The sequence below is a fragment of the Poeciliopsis prolifica genome, unplaced genomic scaffold, assembly GCF_027474105.1.
Source record: "Poeciliopsis prolifica strain line A6 unplaced genomic scaffold, Auburn_PproV2 SCAFFOLD026, whole genome shotgun sequence".
Lineage (NCBI taxonomy): Eukaryota > Metazoa > Chordata > Actinopteri > Cyprinodontiformes > Poeciliidae > Poeciliopsis > Poeciliopsis prolifica.
This window is the reverse complement of record NW_026562401.1, coordinates 6738942-6764594: the sequence shown is the minus strand read 5'-3', so window position 1 is coordinate 6764594 and position 25653 is coordinate 6738942. Positions and strand designations below refer to the sequence as shown.

At 41.1% G+C, this 25653-nt stretch overlaps 1 protein-coding gene across 2 annotated transcripts in view; it reads right to left on the bottom strand.

The window, feature by feature from the left end:
- Nucleotides 1-25653, bottom strand: part of pou2f2a (POU class 2 homeobox 2a) — a 56817-nt gene that overhangs the window by 16021 nt on the left and 15143 nt on the right. For both annotated transcript variants that reach the window (XM_055048141.1, XM_055048143.1), the window contains exons 2-3: nucleotides 340-405; nucleotides 151-185 (exon numbers count right to left, since the gene is read on the bottom strand). In XM_055048141.1, the coding sequence (XP_054904116.1) occupies nucleotides 151-185; nucleotides 340-405 (101 nt within the window). The remainder of the gene's footprint in view (nucleotides 1-150; nucleotides 186-339; nucleotides 406-25653) is intronic.

The following is a 25653-nucleotide window of genomic DNA, read 5'->3' as shown; positions in this document are numbered from 1 at the left end:
TTATTCGACGGGTTGTTGGACATTTTTACCTAAATATATTGAACTTTATTGTTTTTTTTACAAAAAAATTACTTTTTGTAGCCGTTATCTCATTAAGCAGATCAGTTTGTAGGTGAAGATGATTGTAATGATCAGAGGTGTAAGACCAACCTGGTGATTTGATTCAGGTCCATTCCGCTCTGACTCTGCGTAGGAGGCAAAGGAAAAAGTGATAAATCTCATCTCACACACACACACACACACACACCAGTTTACACAAATATTTTCCAATGCCATGTTTGTTACACATCTGTACTAAAGGAGCAGCTACTTATCCGAAATAACTGAGGCCGACCCTACCTGTGCCTTCTAACGGTGAGTCACCCCCGACTTTCTCCACCTCTGCTGGCTTTGACATCCTGATATCTGCGGCAGGAAAGACACGAGTAAAACGTCACAGAAGAAGAAGTGCCGATTATAGCAGAACGTGTAAGTGACCAGAATCTAGATGACAACAGGGGAAAGCGGAAGGCCAGGGCGGCGATCTCCGATATGTTGGGGTTGAGTGTTTTTCAGGTCACAGAGAGAAGCCTACACACTGTAAACTTAAACTGAATCATTCACAACTATATATCCAACCCACATTCATTCACTCTTTCCAATTAGTGGTTGAACATAGGAGTGGGTTGACCTAAAGGTGTTTGCTTGTTCTAAATTTAACCCGGGTGTTTTCGTGGGAGTAAAGGAGCTCTGAAAATGTCTCATGTTGTTTGTCATTCATCACAATACCGCATCACTTTCTGGTTCTTTTGTTTGGGACAGTCCCAGTGGCGACAGTCATGAATGGGGCAAGGCTGCAAATGTAAGTCTTTGCTTCGGTTTGTCAGGACAAAAGTGGAATTTAGGCTTGGGAAGACAGGAATGGGGATGTTTGAGAGGAGTTTACGCAGAAAACAAAGGTGTGTAATGGTGTGCGTGCCTATAGATGTGCCAGTGTGCCGTAGCTTATGTTTGGTTATCAGCCTGTGGCATTATCTGCCTCTAAAGCCTTTTTATTTATCTGAAACCACAAACTGTAAAAAAAAAACCTTTTTGTTGTGTCCATTTGAAACCATTTCTCCCCCCACTGCCTTGCTCTGCCTTCCCTTAACACTCACACACACACTCACACACACACACACACACACACACACACACACACACACACACACACACACACACACACACACACACACACACACACACACACACACACACACACAACACACACACACACACCCAGAGCAACTTCCCTTTTGTGAAAACATGCAAATCTGCCCAACGACCAACTAATTATATCTGCCACCTGCATAATAAACTCTCAGTCTCCCTTCTCATGTTCAGCCTCTCTTCTGTCTCGGTTTTGTTGTCGCACATGATGCCCCGATTTCATTTATCTTGCAACATGAAGACAAATGTGACCAAATCCTGACCACTCGCGTTGCAAATGGTCAAGCAGTTTTTTCGCCACTGGGTGGCAGAAGCGACACACCGATTCCCTGACCACTGCTGACCAGATGCCCTGTTTAAAGTGAGCCAGCCATCAGTCAGATGTCACCTCTACAGCTCAGATAATTTCACCTCATCGTTGGCTTGGGTTCACATTTCTTGCCTTGCTTGCTCTTATTTCACACCTATGCACTTAAAAACCTTAAGAATCCTTTAATTTATCTTTTTAAGGCAAGTATTTTCATATATTATGGAGACCCCATGTGTAGTTTAACTCAACTAAATTAATCTAATTTAATTTTTGCCTTCTGATGGCTTCATTTCATTCCTTATTACTGTCAACGCTGATCAAACCAAAATAACTGAGGGAAATTCTGCAGGTAAGCATCATTTATTAATAGACATAACATTTTCTTACACTTGGATACAGAAAAGTAGCATCCAAAGCAGGCATTGATTGGTGTATGGTCACCACAAAGATGATTATTGCTTTTATAGCTAAAGATGTTGGGCTGAAAGTCTACAAGCAAAATGTTTGCAACTTCTTAAAAAGTGTACAATTCTAAATTTCAGACCATGAAAAGAATTAAATGTGGTCAAACAATAGGCTAAAAATGACTTTTTTATGTATCTGTGTTTATTCATTTCTTTGGACTAAAATATTTAAGAAAATAAGCTGTGACAAAACCGCAAATGTCATAATACGGAGACGCAATAAGCCTCATCTTAGGGATATTTAGGTTTCCTCATAAAATAGTTCAACCTCTGAAACGGACTTTCTGGTGAAAAATTATGTTTACGTCAATACATTTATTTTCCTCCACACGCTTCTGAAATCACTAGATGCAGATATAATAAAGCATAACATGCTAGCAGCCATTGTAATCGCTGTAATAACCATCATAAATTTTACTATCTGGTGTTGGACGGCCTTGAAGCGTCAGCAAAAAAAGTTCGAGTCCCATTCCACTGTGGTAGTTAAAGTTATCTTAAATATACTTAAGCTCTTACGCAGGTTATGTTATATTTCATGTGTCTTAACTTAAATTAGTAATGATCTTAGAAATGTTTAAATTAACTTTCTTTAAACCTGCAGAAACCCTGAACAGCTGAATAAAGGAAACGTTCAGGCGATGGTCACCGCAGAACAAATATGTAGCCTGTCAGAAAGTTTTATGGCAAACTTTTAAAAAAATTATTATGACTTTAACCACAACAAGATTTAAAGAGTTGGAACATGGATTTTGATATTCAATTTTGCACAGGTTATGCTTTCTTTTTTTTTTTTTAATAGTATGCCAGTTTTGAGTTTCCATCAGTCGCTCAAAAGCAAAAATAGAACCACTTGATATCCTGATACGGCTTATTTTTTTGAAGCACCACTTCACCATAGAAAGTTGAACCCAGACACAGTTAACATTTACATCTGTTTTCACAACATGGGATCATCTCTGAGTTACATACTGGATGAAACTAATAGCTATACCGATTTGATGCAGAGCAACTCCATGTGAAAATTCAAACTAGTTGTAATTTTTAAGCATAGATAGACGACTTCATGTAGTTCACATGAAGTCAGTGCCTCACATACGAGATGCCAGTATTGAAACCAATCCAACTTGGTGTCCATCCAGCGTCAGCAGAATCCAGAAAGAACCCACATACGCATGTTGTCAGGTTCCTAGCGCTCCCTGCAGCAGCAACATGTTTGTTTTAACGAACCAGATGTGAGATCAGTCAGCTTCAGAGCATGCATGAATGTCTTCAGGGAATCGGGGAGCTTAGGTGACGATCTGCTTGAGAAGCTCCACTCGCTGCATGACAGTGAGGGCCCACACACGCGTGCAAACCAACATGCTGACTGCAGGATTTCCCTCAAAACGTTGAAGCTAATTTGGTCAGGATGCAAAATTAAGGATGCTGGTTAGTCTATTTTCAGGGTCAGTTTGTGGTTGTTCCCATTTTACATACAGTAAGCCCCCCTGTTTTGGGGACTTTGTGATGGCGACTATTGGGGAAATATGAGAAGTGTCCACTGTTGCTCAATTTCTGCTGAAAACCACAGAATTTGCCCCAAAATAGCATCTTCCTCTTATTTACAAAAAAACTCACCACAGAATTGGTAAGAAGACACAGTCATTACTTTAATAGCTGCTTGGATCGAGACGTTTGGAGCTTATGGTTACAAAACCAAACTCAAGCGGATGAAATGATGCATGTTCTTCTCGTCCATGTGTGCAGCAGATGGAGAAAAGGTGTTTGCCTTTTCATGGCGTGAAACGGCCTGCAGACGGTAGCATGGTGGATAATGTGGTCAGTAATATGGTGGCGGGACAGTATATCAAGATGCTGTGTCTTTTTCTCACTTCCCCTCCCGACTTCCCCTTGTACCGGGTTGAATGCTGAGTGCTAAACCCGACATTTACTGTCAGTGTAGCTATTAATATTAACCTGCTCTCCCTCTCTCACTCTCTCTTTCACTCCATCTTTTAAAAAAAAAACCTGCTTATCTTAAACAACACGCTGCTGCGCGTTCAAACACACAACTTATTTTACCCATCACAATACGTTAATGGCGAGACGATGATATTAGGAGCAAGGAGATGCATATTTCTGCACAAACACAATGAAAACCAGCAGGAAGGAACTCTTTTTCTTAGGTAGCTTCAGGGTTCAGGGGGTTTGATCTGTGACTGTGTGAAGCCAGAAGGCGAAACCAGATGAAATGCTGTATCGTAACCAGATAAAAATTACTGCTGTATAATCCTGTTTCATGAATAAATGATGCAACAGAAAGGAATGAGGAACAACACTGTCTGTCCACAGTCTGGACTGTTTCTGTCATTCTCATCTGGGTAATTTGGCTCAGATAAACTTCACTGCAACAAGTCTGAGCCCCAAAGCCCTCACCCCACTTCCTGAATCAGGTTTGGATGTGGAGTTATTAGGATTATTCTTCAATAATTTGAATGAATAAGAAATATAAATCCAACAAGACGCTCACTTCAGCTATAATAAAACGATTTTTTAGCATCAGAAAGAAATTTAACTCATTTCAGATACCAACCAAACAAAGCAGTACGTAAACTATTATAGGATAATAAAATGAAACAACAAAATATTTTAATCAAATGTGAACGTAAAGAATAAAATAATACAGAAAGACGTGTAAATAAAAACGAAATTGCTGGTTAATGATGAAGGTTTGTGTTTCATCATTGTCAGCTTGATAAAACAGTTAAACATTAAATAAAATAAACTCATAAACAGTCTAATGTGATGATAGCAAAGTCTGATACCAGACTAGTGCAGAAAATAGCAAAAATTTCACATATTATAACACAATTTTTCTGCCAAAACAATAAGAAAACGTCACGGAAAATGAATTAGATGGAAATGAATGTAGGGATTTAAATGAATCAATTTTAAATTAATATTAAAATTTCTTAGTTAATTTCTAATCTCCTGAATTGGGAAATTGTTTCACTTTTACACTCGATTATAGAGCGGATCCTTTAGTTGTATGCAAACACATGCAAAATAACTTCAGACTCCGCTATCAGAGCTTCTGACATAACTTTCTTCTTTTACCAGTTTCTACCTTTGCTTCGTCTGCATTGTTTTCCACTGTGTTACAGTGAAACTGTTACTGTTTGCTGCTTTCTGTGCGGCTGATGTGTCACCCTGGTGATCGGAGCAATTTCTCCGAGGCCGCAGAGAGTGACCACATCGGGGTTAAGATGTGACTGAGCTTTTTCAAATCTGTGAATCACCCTCTGATAAAAAGTTACACATCAGCGAATGAAAATTTGCAACATGTTTAGCAAATTGAGTCTTGACGACGGGCCCAGAGAAAACATGAGCTAATTGACATTTGAAAAATTGATTTCTGGTAATTGGTGAGTCAACCAGCAGCCCTGCTGTGTGTGTGTGTGTGTGTGTATCTGTGTGTGTTTAGCCGGTCAGCTCACGCTATCTGTCACTTCTCGTAGCCTCTTTTGACCACCTGACTGAGGCTGTGAGGTGAGAAGAGCTGCAATTCATTCTGCTTTCCTTCTAAATAATTTTAACTTCTGAGAAGGAGGATTATTTTAAGTGTTTCCCCTTTTGATATTCTGTTTCTTTTTTAACGTACAGACAAATTAAGCCTGGTTAAAGCAAAAGCAAACCCTCCGTGTCATGCATAGCCACCCAAAGTTTATATCACTTTAAAAGTTGCATGGAGCCTTCCTTATCAGTGAAACATCATTGAGGTAAAACCCTAATGCTACAGCACTTGAGAAAAAAAGATAAAGAAAATGTTGACGGTGCAGCACATTTTTTCATCCTAAATTGAATTTCCACAAGAATATTTAACATGTACCATTAATTTAAAGCATGCATGCACATGAACACACGCAGGGCAAGTCAGGTGACCTTTCCCTGCATCCAGTCCATCCTTTCGCCTCTCATCCTTTGATGTTCTCTAATTAGCTGAGCTTGTTAGACCCAGTGGCATTAATCAACAGCCTAGAGATGACTCTTCTTCACACACACACACAGTTCCTTCTTCCTCACCCCTAATTGGTCTTGGCAAATGATGGCCAGCAACGACAGACAGCTGCACAGACGGCCACTCACCTGGCAACCACATACTGGAGAAGTCCTTGGCCGCTATCGCCGCTGTCTTGGTCATATCTGTGTGAGAGCGTGTGTGCTTCCTAAAGAAAAACTCTCACTCGCCCTCCCCGTGTTGAGTGTATTCAATCATATGGTTGAATTACCCCTCCCTCCTGTGCCTGCCTCTCTATCTCTTTCTCTCTTTCTGTACCAGTCCACACCCCCAAGGCCCCACCTCCTCCCCACATCCTGCAACATAACAGGAAGTAGCTCTCAAAAGAATAGGAACTCAAACACAGAGTGGAGAGTAAAATACAACACATGCAGAAAAACAACAGAAAAAGAAAGGGGGACACAGCAGAAGAGAGTGGGAGAGAAAGTGAGTGAGCGAAGAGATTGATCAGATAGATTGAGGTGAAAAAGAGGGGGATGACGAGTGCCGTCGGAAAGTGATGGCGCGGCTGGAAACAGCCACTCACACACACTCGGTCACACACACTCCTGTTAACGCGCTCACACATGCGAGCCGAAAACAGCAAGCTTGACGAGTTTATGACGGCTGGCTTGAACCCTGACCCATTGTGCTTCAGAGCTCTTTAAAACTTTTACACCATCACAGTTTCTGTTCGTCATACCTGTGTTTATGTTTTGACTGAAGGGGGCGAGAGGGAGCACACGGGTGGGCGTCCGGTGGTCTGTCAGCCCCCAGCAGCAGAACAAGTGAGACATCCTCAGCTAAGTTTAACAATCTAACCCGAGCGGAAGGAAAAAGTCAGTCAGTACGCTCACTGTACCACTGACCACGCCACACTGTGGGCTGCACACAGTGACACACCACAGAAACCCACACTATGAATCTCTACACGTGACGGGTACATGGGGCATGAGTGGAACAGTACAGATGAAAGTAAATGTGAGCCACTATCAGCGCCACCCACTTGGATTAAAAGACTAAACCGATAAACAAGTGAAAAGCTAACGTCGAGGAATGATGCTGCGGTTGCAGAACGGCGCGTTTCAGCAGGATTTCTTCTCACAAGACTCTCATGTCTGAATGAGTCAGTGGGCTGCTGCGGCAGTGAGCCGGTGCGGCCACAGGGTGGCACTCTTTGTTCTTCTAAGCCGGGATCCGGCCTCTAAAGAGAGAGGTCGAATCCCTCCTCCCTGTCCCCTCTCCCTGGGTCTGAGTTCACTAATTCAAAAGCTAACAGCAGCAGAGTTCCCAAGTTTAACCTTATAAATACTTTATGTGGTGATTTACAACAACCCCATGTACTGCAGGACACAGTGCTGCACTTCAGGTGCTCAGTTAGAAAGAAACAGGATTGTTTTTTTGGCTGAGTCTCATTTCTGGGTTTATCCCTCCCAGGTTTTGAAACAATTATGGTGCACAAAAGTTGAGAAAAATTACAATCGATTAATATTTTGATGTTTTCAATGCTTCTCGGCTGCAAACATTTTTGTATTGGTGCTTTCTCAAATCAATACCTTTAAAAAGGAAGGCCTTCATTCATTAGAAAAGAGGAACAAAAGTGTTACAGTAGCAATGTTAGAGAAGATTTTTACAGGGAATATTAAAAAAGATACATAGCTTTTTTTTCTGTTTTAATGTTTGATGTCAAATGTTCTGACATTAAATCAGTCAAAACTTTTTCTGTTTTAAGTTGGTCAGGATTATTATTAAATTACTTCTATGCACTACATGCAAGAATAATGAGAGATTTTGATATGGTCTGTAAATTCATATGTTTACTTTCACTGAGGTCAACCTCTTCATGTAATTTGGGGAAGCCCAGTTGTTGATGTCAAAGGGTGAAACTGCAGTCACACTGCTTCCTTGTGTGTATTTACAGGAAAATTAAAAGAAACCAGTGAAGCTCGCTGGAAGAGAACTGTGGAAAATCATGGGAATATCCGACCATCACTCCGTTCAGGCCAGAAACTAGGATGTTTGTTCCACAGATAATATGGATTTGGTGTGAAATGTGCCTTTTTATTTTATTTGATTACCAAAACGTATTTTTCATCATTGCTTTAACCGTTCAGCAATAAACTTTAACCATTTTCTGTAAATCGTAGTGAATATACAAAGATTTTCTCTTGTTTAATTTATTACAAGACAGGCACACAATTTCCAATTTGAGGGTGTTTTTGAGTTCAAAAATAAATGTTAGTTTATTCTCAGCAACAAAAGAACAAAAAATGTGTTTCACTCTTTTGGTAAAAGCAGAGGTTTCACCAAGCTTGATGCTCAAGTGCATCCATCTCTGCTTTTGCAGCGAGTCACTGGGCGTTGGTGATCATATGTACGAAGTTTAAACAAAACAAAAACATGATTAGTCAAATATGAATGCTTTGTGTTGTACCACATACTTTCTTTTTTCTTTTTTAAGTGAAAATGTCAAAGCAAAAAATGCTCAGAAAGTGTAAATCTGCTTTCAGTATCTACAAAGTTTGAAATTTGCTCTATTCTTGTATTTCACTCAATCATAATCCAGAAGTTGTAAAAGATCCCCAAGCTGCACATTGGACTATTCTGCAATATGGACTTAAAGATTTATCACAATGTGACTTTTCTTTTAGGTGACTATGGCTGGCACTGCATGGCGCAGCAATCAGAGCCCCACACACACAAATACTGCTCTTAAAAAACACTCATTGGTAACAGGCTTCGCTACAACACCAGTCACATAAACAAGTGTGAATTTTAAAACTTACTGATATTGATACAAGTAATATTTCCAATAATACAAAGTTATGTTTTTTTTAAACATAATTAATCTAAATTTAGGATGAAGGATTAATAAAATTTCTTATCACAATAAATAATAATACAATAAACCCCTCCTTCACTGGACACGTCATTAAAGGCTGAAAGTTTTAACTAACTGTATCAGATTTGGAAACCACTCAGCTGGACCAATCAGTGACAGAAGGTCTTTTAAGGGAGGTCAGGGGGCGTTTGGTGGGTTCTTGGGTCAGAGGTCACTAAGGCAGCCTGGCTTTGGCCGTGACCTTTGCTCAAACCAAAACCAGCCCATACTGTAAATATGCATGAATGCATAGTTGATTGAGAAACTCAAACAAGCTGTTGCAGTAAAATTACACTTCAAGCAAAACGCTCACAACTTAAACCACACAAGGACCTTATTCATTCATATACATTTATTTATTCAGACCAGAGCCGTGAGCCAAGTCCGCTGCCGAAACTGATTTATACCAGCTGGAGATTTCAAAGCTTGAGCTCTTTATGGTGAGAATTTGCTCACTACTAAAAGTTGTGTTTGTAAAACGGCGAACACAAGCACGCAATCTGATTGTGTGACTCCAGGGAGGAGGATGGGAGGAGGCTGGAGCCTCTGGAGTGCCATCAATCACTCCACTGTCAAAGAATGAGGGAGAGGCAGGGAGGGAGAGTATTAGATGCTACAAAAAGAGAAAGAGGAAGGGGGAAACTGCAAGAGAAGGAGGAAGGAGATGTAAAGGTGACGGGGATGAAGGTGAGAAGGGGATGAATAAAGAGATTGGCGGGAGGATGTCAGCTGGGAGGAGGATGTTTGTATAATGGGTCATCACAGGGACATTTCAGAGGTCTCCAACTGGTTCAGTATAGCGCTACGCCGAGGCCCTCTTATATCTACCGCAGCCTCGGGCCTACAGCACTCTCTGGCTTTAATTCATATAATCCATCACATTCCTCTCCTTCTGGATGGGGACAGAACGGGGCTTGGACAAGAACCCCAAGTCCAAACAGTATGACTCGATTATACAAAGGGAGAGATTTAAAATCCACTTCCACGTCCAGGTGTGTTTGTGTGAAGCTCCACGAAGTCTTGCAGGATTATAAACAGTAGCTCTAACAGTATGTGCTCTACAGAGGTTGAGGTAACCTATGGGAAGCAGCAGGGGCTAAAACACACTAACGCTGCTGGTTGCTTTGGGACCGGCGCCATCTCAACCACATACACCTTCACAACACCTCTTCCTCTCCTGTCCTGATACTTCTCAATTGCCTCTCATCCTCTACGCCCTCTGCCCCTTCATCCCTCTTCCTCCTCTCTGTATCATCTCCGCAACCCATTGGGAGCCAGGTTTGTCTAGACAGACACTGCTCTCTCCCACGGCGCGACCAAGGTTGAAGCTCAAATCTTTATCTCTGCTCGCCTAACCCTGGCCTGTTCTTTTGGCACAGGAGGGAAAGGACTGGCAGCACAAAGGGCCACCAAGGCCACTAAACTGCTCACTGACAAAAGAGGCTGCAGCAAATAACCATCCATGCTCTGCTTATTAAAATATGTGCAGATGGACATCAGGTTGCTGTGGTTGCAGATACCTCTCCCCCTGGTGGTCGCTCAGGGACATGGCAGCGTGGCTATCAAATTTAGATTTGTTAATTTAAATTTAGCCTCTTGGAGACAATGATGCTAAGAGGGATTCTTCATAAGGTCAAGGAAATTATGGACAACCCTGACCATCTTGTTCATGAGACTGACTTGGGAAAACAGAGTGTCTTCAGTCAGAGGCTTTTACAGATTCGCTGCAATACAGACTGTTATGAGAGCTCTTTTCTGCTAGCAGTAATCACTAAATACAATAACTCTTTGAAGGCTTTGAAAAAATTAATTTATCTCCTTTGGGGATTAATAAGGTATTTTTGAACTTGAATTTAAAATGACTTAGACAAGAAAAAGTGGAACTGCAACTGAGGAAAAGAAGAAATAAAACACCCAAAACTGAGTCTCGATGTTTTTCTGTTTGCAAACGATTTAGTGTCTCCGCAACTCAGAAAGGTGCAAGAGGAAGTCATAATGAAAAAGCCCATGAAATGTTGTGGGACTTACTGGACTACATTTTTACATTAAATGCAATGTTTTCTGAGTTCAAAATTAAAAATATAAAAAATTGGAATAACCTTGAAAGACTGAAATTTTTTCCGGAAAGTCATCAATCTCAACCTCAAAAACCAATATGGCTTCCAAACACATCAAACATACAAACACCTACATTAAATATGTGTTCAAATGCATTTCTATCAGTTTGCATATTTCTTTCTTTCTTTGAATGACTAAAATTATACAATAATTTTATAAAATGTATTGTAAAATGGGAAAACAATTAAAACTATAAGTGACACTGATGTCTGTCAACTGTGACTCATGAGGTTTTTGAAGCAGTTCATTTTTTAGACATTAATTTACTGGCAAAAGTAGATGAGTGTTTTTAGAAGCAGTTGAATCCCAAATATAAGAATAAAAATATGCCAAATTGGATTGTGTGCATAATAGATCTCCTTTAAAAGAAAGTAATTCCTGTCCACTTTTGCCACATGCTTGCTCAGGATGAGCTTCATCAATAACTTTTTACCACTCAGTCATTATTACTCAGTTAAATCAATTGAACTAAAGTGAATCCAATCGGATTTAAACTAATTGCATGATTTAGTAGGAATTGATTGGATTGAAGTTAACTGAATCTGGACATAGAGTTAGATGGCTTATTTTTTAAAGTGGTTTGATATGTTTGTTATGAATAGGTATTATCTAAATAAAAAGAACTGAAAAGATTATAGAACATTTTAGAATGACCTCGCTCACAATAAACAGCACATAGTGGAAAGTTACAGAAACAATCTGTCAGTTATTATTTTTATTATTATTATTTTCACTGTGCAGTCCAAAGTTAAAGTACAGACACTGATACCAAGCTACATATTGGAAGTATTTAAGATTATAATCTATTGTATTGAATACTTGCTTACATTCCTCGTTGGAACATTACCTTCTCTGCAGATAGAAGCTCAAGTTCAGGGATGGACAGAGAAATGGTTGGTTTCTCTGTCCACCCATTTCTCCAGAAACAGAACATTTTGGCTCAATTTTTTTTTTGCCAAACAGCTGAAAACTCAAAAATTGCATCTTTCTGTAGTCAGTGAACTTTATTTAACTGCTACCACATTTCAGTAACCACAGCTGTATGTGGATGCTGTTACAGAGGGGAAACACGTTTGCTGTTTTTAGCATCAAAGAGTCAGAAGAAACACAGAGAAACAGAAGATCTTTTCTAAGTCATTTGCAGTTCATTGAGTCTGTGAGGGAGAGTAACAGTTGAGCAGTTAACAGGAAGGCTGCACAGAAAACTTGCTTTGTTTCATCCATTGTATGTTTGAATCTCTGTTTGCTACGGATCTGCTGGATTATCAAAAATCAGCCTCAGATGTCAGAAAGTGCTGCTTCAGTAACGCTACCAGAGATAGTCACTACAATAAGATGGAAAAATCGGTTTAAAAGAGTTTCCCTTTGCCTTAAAATGTTAACAAACCCCTGGTTTACAGCGTCTGATCTCTCACACATCATCATGACATTGCCTCTGCTAATATAAATAATTAATGACGGCTCGTGGCAGGAAGACTAAACAAATCTATTTTTAATTCTCCTCTTGACTCCTTACATGATAGTTCTCCAAACACAATTGGAATCGACTAGATTTGCTTTGGCAGTTTGAAGATGTGCCAAACCCAGAGATTCACATAATTCAGATCAGAACATCTCTAGTGACTTCAGCTGTGGTCATCTTCAGCCTCATCTTCATCTCCTCCTCTTCTTCTTTCATGCCAAACAGTGCCATCCTCATCCTCATCAGTGTCCTGTTCTCTCTTTGCAACCTTCCTCGTCTTTCCTTTCACCCAGTTCAAACTTTCTCCTCTCCTCCTCTGCCTCTCTTTCTCCATCAGACCTGCTGGTCAGCAGCAGCTGTGACATCACCGGCCACCGTTCTCCGCTTGGATTGGACACTCGGCCACGTTGCCAGGCAACAACAGTGAAAGGTCTCGGTGAGAGCGTGCTCGCTCGTGTGTGTGTGTGTGCGTGTGTGTGTGCGTGTGTGTGTGTTTATGTCTGTTTGTAGCTTCGTGAGTGAAAGGTGTGTGAGCGATTTTCCTCGCCTTGCCCTTTATCTGTGCATGAAGAATGATCAGAACAGATATACCTCCATGCTTTATCACAGATCAAAGCATGTAGATGATTGGGCCGCCTCGGCGCCGTCCTCCTCCAACGCAGAAGAAGAAGAAGAGGGATATGTGTGCGTTAATAAAGAAGAAAGATGGCACAAGTGTGCACGCGCGTCAGTGTCCAACTAAATGAATGCGCATGTTGGTGTTGGAAATGGGTATATGTCTGTATGTTGTGTGTGTGTGCGTGCGTGTGTGTGTGTGTGTGTGTGTGTGTGTGTGTGTGTAAGCCCCCGGGAGCGGGTGGTTATTGTATCTGACACAGCGGCTCTTTCTCGCGCCTCATATTTCTGGGCCGATCGATTCCTCTGACTCCCGACAAGACAATAATCGCACCTCCCTCTCTCACTCCATCACAACCATTATTACTGACCTCCCCAGGGAATGAAAAAGGGTGGAGGAAGGGAGAGATGAGGAAGGAAGGAAGGATAGAAAGAAGGGAAGGAGGCTGAGGAGTGATGGAGGGCAACGCAGAGTTGACAAAATGAGACTAAGATGATGAAAAAATAAAAACTGGAAAAGGACGGCAGTGAGACAGCAGGAGTCGGCCTTGGATGGTGCTGAAAGGAGAGGCGCTTGGAAGTTGAGATAAGATGATAGAGGGATGAGCTCTGAGGGAAAAATACAAGACGAAAGACGGGGTTTGATAAAGTGGACGGAAGAATTAGAAAAAGACAAGCGATGGGGAATATGGTGAGAAACAGGAAGGACAATAACAGGGAGAATTAGTGGAGAAAGAGATGAAGGATTCACACTATCTCCTTCTAATAAAGGAGAGAACAGGAGACAGGGACAGAGGGAGGGAGACGGAAAGCAAAGAGAGGTGAGGAGGGGGGTTAGACTGAGGTGAAAGAGGTAGAGACAGAGAAATATAGAGGAACACACTCAAAAAGAGAAATACACACACACACACACACACACACACACACACACACACACACACACACACACACACACACACACACACACACACACACACACACACACACACACACAGAGTGATGGCTGTGGAGAGCTGTGGAGGTCAGCGCTCAGAAATATTATTAAATTGACAAGAGCACAATAGTTGATTGGCAGCCTGACTCCTGCACCGCCATTCAGTGGAGAAGAATGGAGACGCTCGCGCTCACGTGGATCTGCAGTTCTTCACAAGAATCAACACAGCATGTAGACACACACACACATGCACACGCACTCCCCTTTGTCCGTGGAGTGTGTGTTTGTGTGTCTGCTTTGAATCTAGATGACAATTACAGCGATTGGCTCTCAATTTAAAGGAGTTGCTCTTTGACCCCATCACTTCTCTGGGCCTTCTTCACACATGTTCTCCTCCTGCCTGCCTCTTTCCTTCTACAAATTCACTTCCTCCCTCGTTCCTTTTCCAAACTATTCCATTTCCCACCTTTTACCATTATTTTTGCAAGATATAAATGCAACTCTCCTCATGTTGCATTTATAGTGAGAAATATTTGTTCAATTATGCAGTCAAATGGATTTATTGCGCAAAAAGGTGAAAGAGGGATAGATAAGAGAAATAAGAAGCTAAGGAAGGGGTGATATAGGTGGTGGTGAAGCAAACTAGAGAAGGGGGGGAGGAAATTGGTCTGGCTAGCAGAACAGCTTTTCACCTCTCTCTCCCTCTCTTTTCTCTCCCTCCCTTTCCTCCTCTCTCCCTCCCTCTATTCTGCTTTGTATTCTGCAGAGATGACAGGGGGAAAGCTTTATTGCTCCGAGTTTGTATCGATCGGGGCCGCTGTGAGGGGGGAGGCCGGGGGACGCGCCGAGCGGGCCCTTTCTCAATGACGAGGCTCCCCCTCTCCTCCTCGCTTTTCCTCCCGACTCCAAACCCTTCTGCTCGCTCGCCGGCTCACTCTGAAATTCAAATTTGAGGTTTGAGAGCTCAAGAAAGAGAGACTGGATGAAAAAAAAGGGAGAGAGAGAGAGAGATGGAGGCGTCTGGCTTCTCCCCCTGACTGAGGCCTTGAATGAAGCTGGGATCTGATAAGGAGGGCCCACAAACACAAACAGGGGGAAGAAATGGGAGGAATAAACGAGCAAAAAGGAATAAATCAGCTCCTGTGCTCCTTCTTTTCTCCCCCTCTCCCAGTAACTGTCCTCCTCCCAACCGTATCCCCACGTTTTTTGTTTTTTTTTGCTCATGTGTGGTGAGAAGGAATTTGTTGACAGGTGAAGAATGAACCGGGCCCAAGCATGCATAAAGCTCCCTGTTTCTGTCCTCGTTAGAGGGACAGCAGGGGAGACTGTACCCACTGAGCGACAGGAAAAAGCCCCTGAGGATGACGCTCTGTAGCATGCTGAACTACTTCAATGAGTGCAAAAAGGAGGAAACGCATCTCACGCCGACGTACAAATAGCAAATATCAACAAACAAGTGACAAGAAAAGGGAGAATTGAAACAGCAAAATGCCACTCCTCACCCCACTCTTCTTCTTCTCTTGTGTTGAACAAGAGATTTGAAGACGAGGCCAGCTAATCAAACACTTGACTTCAACATGGCTGGATGAGGAGGCTATTTATCCGTTGATAGGATGCGCAGCGTTGCAGCAAGGCCGGGGACTGAAACAGATTGTGTGTCAGAAAGATTACAGGGTTCATGTTTATGACCAGAGGGCTGGATGGAGGTCAGGGGTTGTAGGTTCAACTCCCAGCGGGCAAGGAGAATCCCCTCTGTCTCCCATCCAAACATCCCTCTCCCACTTAGTCCGATCACATGCAAACCTGGGGCTGCACCGCCAAACCACTGGCAAACAAATACACACTCACAGCAATAACTCGGTGGAACATATTCATAAAACTCCAGCACACTCGTACAATTCAAAAACAAATGTTTCCCTCCTTGCTGTTGTCTGTTTTTTTCCCCCACATTACCACTGATCATGTAATTCCCAGCCCCCATCATGACTGAAACAATCGCTGCCTTCTCCAACTCCGTCTCACTTACTCCAGAAACATGTCAGGCCCTCGGATATCAGCGGCAGCAGATGTGAGTCAATGTGACAAATTCCTGTAAACAGTGGATACATACACTATAAATATATATTGTCATTGATATTGCCTGTGTGGTTTAGCGCAGCTCCAGATTGAGTTCAGTGATAGAGTATACATCAGAGACTTGTGCTGGATACTACGCGTTTGATTTGTAGAAAGATAGACATGTATGTGTGCCACTGCACACACTTACATGGATACACACACGCACACACACACCAATAGTACAATAACCTGCAGGCCCATAACCTGCCTTGTTGGCTGGATGGGTAAATGCATTATTAAACACACAGGATTTCATATGTAGAGACAGAAAATGAATGCTGCACTGCTGTGGATATGCACTCGTTCCCTTCAGTTTTCACTATTCTGAACCAAATTTACTCACTGCTTTTACCTCATACATGTTAGTGAGTTCAATTAATAGTTTAATAATAATTTTTATTAATAGATTATTGCTCTTTTTTCTGCAAAACAATTTCTTTCTTAATCATTTTTCCTGTTTTTACTCTTAGCAAAATTCTGACTGTTCCAGAAAATAATTTAATAATTATTTACATTTTGATTTATATTAAAAGACAGAATCTTTGGCAAAATATTTCATGTGTACTGATTAGCCAGGCTGAATATGGTGGTCACACTTGACAGGTGAGGCAGGAAAATTGTCTTGTTACAATGCAATGTTCTGCTGGGAGACAAGAGAAGCTGGCATTCATGTGGCTGTTACACTGACACATGCTGCCCACCTAAACATAGCAGAGCATACAAAGTGCAGACCACCTCCATGATGGCAGTCTCTGACAGCACCTCCACCCCTTTCCAATTCAGCAGGTCAACTTGAACTCGAACAGCAACGACTTTCCAGAAACGGCTCAATAGAGCAATGATGGGCCTGGAGTGCAACTGAGGGTCCAAATACCAATAATATGAAGACAGTATCACAATCGTATCAGTTTAACTTTCATGGTCAAACTCCTTAGTACATCAGGAAACTATTGAAGAATCAAATCGACTCCTCAGGTCCTAAAAATATCATTTATGCCCAAAGAACAGACAGAAAAGTTGAGGCAGTGATGCTGTTCCACTCTTGATTTTATGTTCTCTTGATAATTCAATGTTTTTTTTTTATTAGTTTCTAATTATCCATACAATTAAACGTTTCTTTTTAAGTCTCAGTTTACAGAATAGGTTTCTTCAACACACTTTCAACTTGATTCTTTGACAGATGTGTTATTTGTTGCAGAAATATAGACAAAATGATAATAATAATAATAAATTAATAGCTAACAATGTCTTACAAAATACATGTAAATAAAAGATAACTTAATCTGATTCTTTAAGTTCAAAAAGTGTTAAAAAAATAATTTTAAGAAACTTCACTTCATCACACCAGATAAACAAAAATCATATCCATCACGCCAACCAGTTCTTCCTTTCTTAAATTAATTGGAGTGTTTAAAAATTAGCATTCACAACGTTTTCAAATGTGATAATTAATTAAATATTTGGGTTACAAACCAGCTTAATCATATTCTAACAGCCTAAAAAAAATGCTTATGATTTACAAAAATAAAAATAAAAAAATGGCCACAACACGTTTTAATTCTTAGTCCTTGACTCTGTAAAGAAGCATTTTGTGATTTTCTTCTGTAAAAATTGTCAGACAAATAAACTGTCGTTACTTTCAACATGCCGCCTTTGGAAAATATACAGACCATTTCTGTGACAGCAATCAGTGACAGTGAGGCCAAGTTGTTGTTGCTCTTAGTGGAAACACTGAACGTGTTGTTTAATGAAATGTTCTGCAGGAAATCAGGAGGCCCTGACATTCATGTTGTTGTTATGCTGACATATTCTGCCCATATGAACTTATAAAAAGACCATGATCACATTCATGACTGCAATCCCTGACAGCTGCTCATCTCAGCAGGTCAAACGTCCAAGTTGATCAACTTTTGGTTGGTGGCTTTAATATTGTAGCTTCGCAAAAGTCTGATCGGGACAAAAAGAAAAAAACGGAAGATCCTCTAATGAACAAAAATATAAATCTTAATGTGAGCCAAGTGTATTTGATAATTACTCACGAGAAGGGTGAGCATGAAAAAAAACAACCAACCCTCCTATTAACCAAAGGGCCCACACACGTGGAAGAGTTGAAGGGCAACTAAACCACAACACGAGCGCCGTGTGTGTTTACATCTGCAGGGCGGGCAGGCCGGGCCCCGACTCTCACGGTAATCGATGAACAAGGGAGGAAAGGGAGGCAGTGGGTGAGGAAGGGATGTGTGTGTGTGGGGGAGAAAATCGGTAAAGAAAGCAGGTTATCTCTCGTCATTATGGGAGGGGGAATCCCCGTCTGGTAGGGGGTTGGGGAGGGCCTGGTGGGTGAGGCGGGGTGAGGGAAGACCGGGGGTTCATTGATAAAAAGGGAGAGAGGGGAGAAGGGGAGAGTATGTTTGGCATCGAGAGAGAGAGCAGACAATTATCTGTATTGATTAGAGCGGCCCAGTACTGTGAAGACTGAGAAAACTATGACTGGATCAATAGAGAGGGAGAGTCAGAGAGGAAGAGAGAGAGAGGGAGAGGGAGGTAGTTAGAGGATAGACAGACCAACAGAGAGAAACAAATGACACAGATAAAGGATACGTATAGCGAAAAATATGAAGAAATAGATTGTTTGCTGGGCAAAGCAAAAGGCAAAGACATGAGGTGGCATAAAAGTTAAGAAGGGAATCTGGGGTCAGGGAGTGAGGAAAGGAGCATCAATAAAAACATTAAGAGGTGCATTATGCTGTTTATGTCATTCCTCTTTATCATTGATTTGTCAGTACAACCACAGAGTTCATTCAACAGTCATCCAGTGCCCTCCCATCACCACAACACATGGCTGCACAGAGGAAAGGGAGGAGCAGGAGGGAGAGCATAAAAAACACAAGAAATACAAGAGCAACTGAACTTGACCACTGACTATAAATAAACTTGTCTCATAGTGATTTGGTCCCTATAAATCAAAACGAGGAGACAAAAAAGTTTCTTCGTTTGTTTTGATATTTCTAATTTCCCTAATTATGATAAGAAGAGTTGACTCTAATATGATGGTACTGATCAACGCTCCTGCAAGTATGAGCCTTAATACGGAGACTGTATGTAAATGTCCCTGGAGCTTTTCTATGTAAAGTTTCTATGTTCTTCTTGTCCTTGATGTAGTTTCTTTCTACAGTCCACTTTAAGAAGTCTGTCCTGAAATAGACCTGCATGCATCATCCTTCCACTGGAGAAAAAAACAGCAACAAATTGACACAAGCAGCAGGAAATGGATTTTATAGTGCAATTAGTGTTAAAGTCAATGTTTTCCAAAACAGGTTCTTTGCCTAACTAAACCTTCCCCTCAGTCAGTTAAGGTTTGGAGACCTTTGGAGACAAATGTTTCTTTTTTTCATTTAAAGCATTAAAATGAAATCAGTGACATTTGAATCAGATTAAAGCGAAACCTCACTTTGATTCAAACCAACATCTATGCTGTAGTTTCAGCCACACACTTACAGTGACAAATAAAACGTGAAAGGAGAGCCGCACATGATCAATGATCAATGATGGAAAGTTTCAAACTTTTCTATATGTGTGCAGAAACACACACAACAGTCACCAAACTCTTACCTTTGAGGGTTAATGTAATTTCTTTTCTGCATCAATAGCTAAAGTTTCTGCTCTGCAGAGTTGTTTGCAAAGTTTTGTTCATCTGTTTTTGTGTCAAATAAAAGTAAAACATTTGAATAAAGAATTCATAAAAGTACTAATGCCTGCTTTTGCAACAGAATAAACACATAAAATTAGGCCCGCTTTTGGCTTCAAATGAAATACTAAATACAAAAGGACTTATTATCATACAAAACATACATATTTGCTAAGTTAAGATAATACATGAGGTTGCAGATAAGAATGAAATAAGACTGGGAGCTGAAAAAGCCGGTTCAGCTTTCTAAAATGTGTTGAACTTCCCATCACTAGTGAGAGAAGTGCTCAGTTAAAAACTTATAATGCCTAAGACATTAATATTAATGTAAACATTAACATTAAGTTCAACAGTTTTCAAACGACTTTGTGATTTTAGATTGAAACTAGTCCGTTTAGCTGCTGACAACACATTTGTTCCTACAAAATACGAAGGTTTGAATAAAAAATAAACTGGGAAAAAAGCAACAAAGAAATGAAAACCAAGATGTGATAGAGATTTAGAAGAATGTCAGGTGGGAGGCAGTGTGTTGCTCAGGTAGGGGGCCTTTCTGTGGGGCCTCTCTTTTTGTCCTTGACAAAATCCAAAATGGTGGAGAAGGGGAGGAACAAAAGGCACACGAGGCAAAAACAAGAGAGTGACAACCTGTGCTGAGTTCATTATATATAAAAAAGCTCCTACTGCCACATATTTTCCACAGTGCCTTCCTTTTCTCCAAGCTTTCTATTTGCAGACATCTAAAACTTAAATCTCGCTGTACCACACATACACTCATACACACACGGTATGTCTTTCTATTGTGGCAACAACTTTGCAAAGATTTCTATTCATTTTTCATTCATTTCTAAAGCCTAACCTGAACCGAATTCACATCGCAGACTTAAACCTAACCAAAAAAACAACACATACGTATGATGCCTGGGCTTTGTAAGTAAATAAAATTTATTTCAAAGCATGTATCACAGATATTAAAATCACACTTTGCAGTTGGTCATCAGGATGTTGCATTTGTTAGACTGATGAGCCCCATAAAATGGCAAATGCTAGATCCAGCCATTACCAGTACCTGCCTGACCCTGACCCTGACCCTAACTCAATTCACACCTTAGTCCTAAACCAATCCCCTGACCCAGAAACAGCACTTCTTCTTATGGGACATTCGCTCTTGGCCCCATAAGGACTAGTGCGACCCGGTACTTCCTAGGAAAATGGTCCTTACACTGTAGCAAAAACAAGAAGACCCACATACACACTGGATAACATCTGTCATTTCTGAGTTTATGGAACATTACAAGATGATAGAATTCAGCCGCCCACTCATTTGATATTTTCTGACACCAAAAGAGCAACATATTGTCAGAAAAGGTTTATACAAACGCATATAAATAGATGGGAAAACATAAACTCTGATTGAGCGAGTCGGAGCTGGATATTGAGGAAACCTTTGGTAAGGGCAGAAAATGTCAGGTTAGACAAATGACCTTTTAAACATGGAGCAGATGTAGAGAGTTATGCACACTATGGACAGAGGGCGCCTCAACTGTCCGTCTCTTAATGGCTAGTGAAAAGATAAGTGTCATGGTTTCACAAAGCCCTGGAATAAAACTGAGTTATTCCTGAATCAAAGGTGAAATTTTATAGTTGATGGTGCCACTGCACGTTTGGATAAAAAAAAAACACTGGAGCATGCCTACAACAGAATATTCAAGAAAGAAAAGGGGCGGGGGAGTATTAAAGATGCAGTACAGAAAGAAATAAGTGACAGTGACAAAGAGGTTGGGAGAGCAGGCCATGAATTACAGGTGTGGAGTTATGCATGGATGACATCACTGCACCCCTCCTCCAGCCCTTGGGAATGGGCACCTTGGAAACGGTCGCGAAGGGAACAGAGTAGAGGGGGAGGAGGTGGAAAAGGTAGGATGAAAGACTGACAGCTGATACAGTACTGAATTTAACCATTTCAACAATGTGCTTTGCTGATAAAAAGCAAAAATTCACGACAACATACCAACGTTTACCTTCCCTGAGTCCGATTCAGCCAATGGACCACCTCTGGTCATAAAAGGCAATGAGGAGAGGCTCTATCACAGCCACAGCCCGCATTGTCCTCCTCCTCCCCCATATACTGTGACCTCTCGTCCACTCCAGTCATTTAGGAAGGGGAGATTTAGAGCGGCGTGATGGTAAAAAACAGGCACATGACAGAGAGGCAGAGACGGCCTCGATGGTCTCTGTTTTAACACAAGGAGGAATATTGATGGAAAAACATGTACACGCAAAAAGAGAAGCTGTCACAATGAAATGTTGGCCGTTAATGTATATACGGGTGCTTTGGAGGTCATTCTGACCAACAAGCAAAAAGCCAGGAGAGTGCACTTAGAAACTAAAGTTAGCAAACAACACGTTCCTTGATCTTTTCAGGCACTGCAGTAATGAACAAACATGGCTGTGGCCACAAACCATTCTGACCTTGGAAGGCTCTCCGTGTTACTGTAGCTCTGTCTGTCTTCTCCTACAATTAGTAAATAAAGCATTCTTAACTTTCTACGCAGCCAACATTCATATATTGGTAGAAAAAAGGCAAGAAGGTACAAGATGGCCCTGTGCTAATTGCGGTATGGGCTCAAGCTGTGTTTCTCAGTTTGAATTGGTTTACTTCATTTCTAAGATCCAGATAAGGCAGAAGGCACCATAGGGGATGCATTTAGGAATCGCAGGGAATCTCATATAAGAAAGCTATTGTGATCCAAAACCCACTCCAGCCTGACCTGAATCATTGAGCCCAAGAATGCTGACTCAGGGTGTTTTCATACCTGATAGTCTGTAGCTCTGGCTCGATTGGAAAACCAAACTTGCAACATTTGTTACATTTTCAGCTGATGTAGTTCACTTTCACACTGGACAAATGATCCACACCTTTTGAAAAACCTGTTCCATTCCTCGCCTCTAGTGGCGCTGCAGCAAGAACCACTGAAGAACACGACATAAAAACCTCAGAAGAAGATATACTCTCAACTTTCTTCTTCAAATAATGTAGACAAAAATGGAGTATCTGCAGATTTTAGTAGTAGTAGGATTTCTCTTTTTTCTTTGGTAGAAGACCATGAGTCATTCTTCTAACTAGCTGTAGACTCATGCTTTGGTTGTATTTTCCCCAGAATGCCCTGCGCTGTAGTTTGCTTCCTGCTTTTGGAGCAGTCTCTGGTCCTTCTTGTATTCACATATGCATTCGAACCTCACCAGAGTTCAACCAATCTGAGGTTGAACCGAGGAACAAGAGTTTGGTCCTTGTCAAAGTTCAGTCGTGCATTCAAACTCCCCAAACAAATCAGACAACTTAGAAAACCTAGAGTTCAGTTAAAATAAGCAAGACTGGTGTGAATGCATCCTTAATTTTAAAGATAAACATAACAGAAACACAGAGTAAAAGGCTGAATCAGATGATATTCAGCTTGATGAACTCTGACTGGTGAAATTCTGCTTCAAAACTCAAAAAAAAAAAACAAATTTAGCGGGATCAAAGAACGCGGCGAATGATTTTCAAGATCAGAAGGATTTTCAGAATGAGATCAGAGGGAGCACAGAGATTTAGGAAAGTGCTAAAAAAAAACTTGTGAAACATGGCGAGTCTCCATGTACTGTTGGGTCCCATCATGTTGGGACTGCAGCCTGCAGTCCTCTCAGGCTGACAGAAAGAAAGAGCTAAATCCTCCACAAATAACAGGAAGCCTAAGAAGAATACGGTTAGGTTGCTCTGTTTGATGTTTTGGGGTTTTTAACTATCATCTGCTATGGAATATGACTGAATTTGAAATGTTGCTAAACCTACAGTACAAAACAGAAACAACATTCTCTATAGAAACCACACAGAGACTTTAGTTTTAGCTGGCTTAACCATGTTAATTATTAAAGTCAGAGTCTACTGACAGGTTAAATAATAATATGTCATCATACTGTAGTTATTTACAGTGATTCCTCTCATTTTCAGCTTTTTGGTGTTTCTTTTGCTCCTAATATAAATAATTATTCACTGTGAGAACAGGAAAGAAAAGATTTTTGAATCCTGTTTTAATATTGTCTTCTGATATATATTTTAAGATACATATATCGGAAGACAGATAGGCAAAAATAAAGCCCAAAAGACTTTTAATAAGCATAATACTACAAATCAGTATTTTGGAACAAAAAAAACAAAAAAACATTTGCTTTGCCTCAACCAATTCATGCAAAGTTTTCTGGTAGGACACATCTCACACACATGCTAAAGTTTTAAAACTTAGCATACAACACATATTAGATATGCACGTATAAAGTGTGATCAATATCTTTTGCTGAATAAAAGATGCAGCTGGTTTTTGACTGGGGTTGATTTGAAATGGAGATGCTATGCTAATACAAAAAGGCTTTGGTGAGATTGGTCCTGAACCTTCCACATACCAGCAGTTCACATTTAGACGAGCTCACCTGCACTCTCCATAATGCATGAGCTGACTGCATATATATCATCCTCTGCACAGCTCACGAGCGAGAAGGCACGAGCACCCCGGCGTGTGCGCATGTACGCACAAGACCGCCAAGACAATGTGTTGAGAAAAGATTGAAAAAAAATAGCCTCTGTCAAAAAGTAATTCAACATGGAAATACTTTATGTCCTATAGCCGTGTGTTATGTTTGGTCTAATGGTGTAGTTGCTGACAAAACTTTGCCTGCAGAAGCTGCTTTGAAAGCTTTAGCTTTCTCTGAAGCGCGTTGGAGACATAGCTGGTTTAAAAACAGATAAAAAAACCCGTACTTTGATCAAGCGGTGTGAAACACACAGACAGTGCTTAATCAAAACACTGGTAAGCCATCCTGAACTTCCAGGCTTTCAGCTGCAAGAAACAGGGTCAAGGCTGCTGAACAACTCAGTGTGAGCCAGCTTCAGTGTGTGTGGGGGTTTCTTTCAGTTTTTTTCTTTTTTTTTTTTTTGGAGGGGGAGTTTTGTGTTTGTCTGCTAGAAACCGTGTCAGGGATGTTTGTGTGCTGCCAATTAACACACAGACTCAGAGTTAGCTGGAGCGGGAAATGAGGAACGGGAAGATATAGTAAAAAAAAAAAAAGAAGAAGAAGAAAAAAGCACAGGAGGTGGAACAATTGATGTTGCCTCTGCATGAAAAACTGTGGTTTGCATTACATTGTTATGGCAGGGGACGATAAATATGCATTCACGGGGGCAGTATGTCTGATTTAGAAGACAAGTGAATTTACTTTGCACTGCTATCTCTTTCTGTCTCTCTGCCCCGGATAGTCTTTAACCTTGGCCTCTGGTGCTTCTGCCTATCGCAATAAAGTCACCCTTCCTCCTCCTTCTCCTCATCCTCCCCTCTTTCCGTCTCTCTCTCTGTGTCCCCCCGGCACCACTGTTGTCCACTGTTCCACTCATTCATAGTAAACACTATTGATTTTCAGCAGGGAAAATAAAAAAAAAGAGCCATGAATTTTAATGCCCCTATCTGTCCCCTTCTCCATGCCTCTCCCTTCTCCTTCCTCCACCTCTCCTCCTCCTTCAGCACCAGCACCGCCAAACCGTCTTTCCTGAGGGGAGGATAAAGAGATGGGGATCGTGTGTCCGCGTGTGTGTGTGCGCTGGATATGTGAGTATAAGGTAGTGGTATGGAGAGGGGGGTTGCATTTCTCATTTCCCAGCTGTGCCTCTCTCACACAACAGCCAGCACCCCCCTGGATCCTCTACCCTTTACACAAACACACACACACACACACACACACCTCTGTCTTTCCTTTTCCTTGTCCCATCCCTTTCTCATTGGTCCCCCTTTTCCTCTTCACACCACTTTCAGCT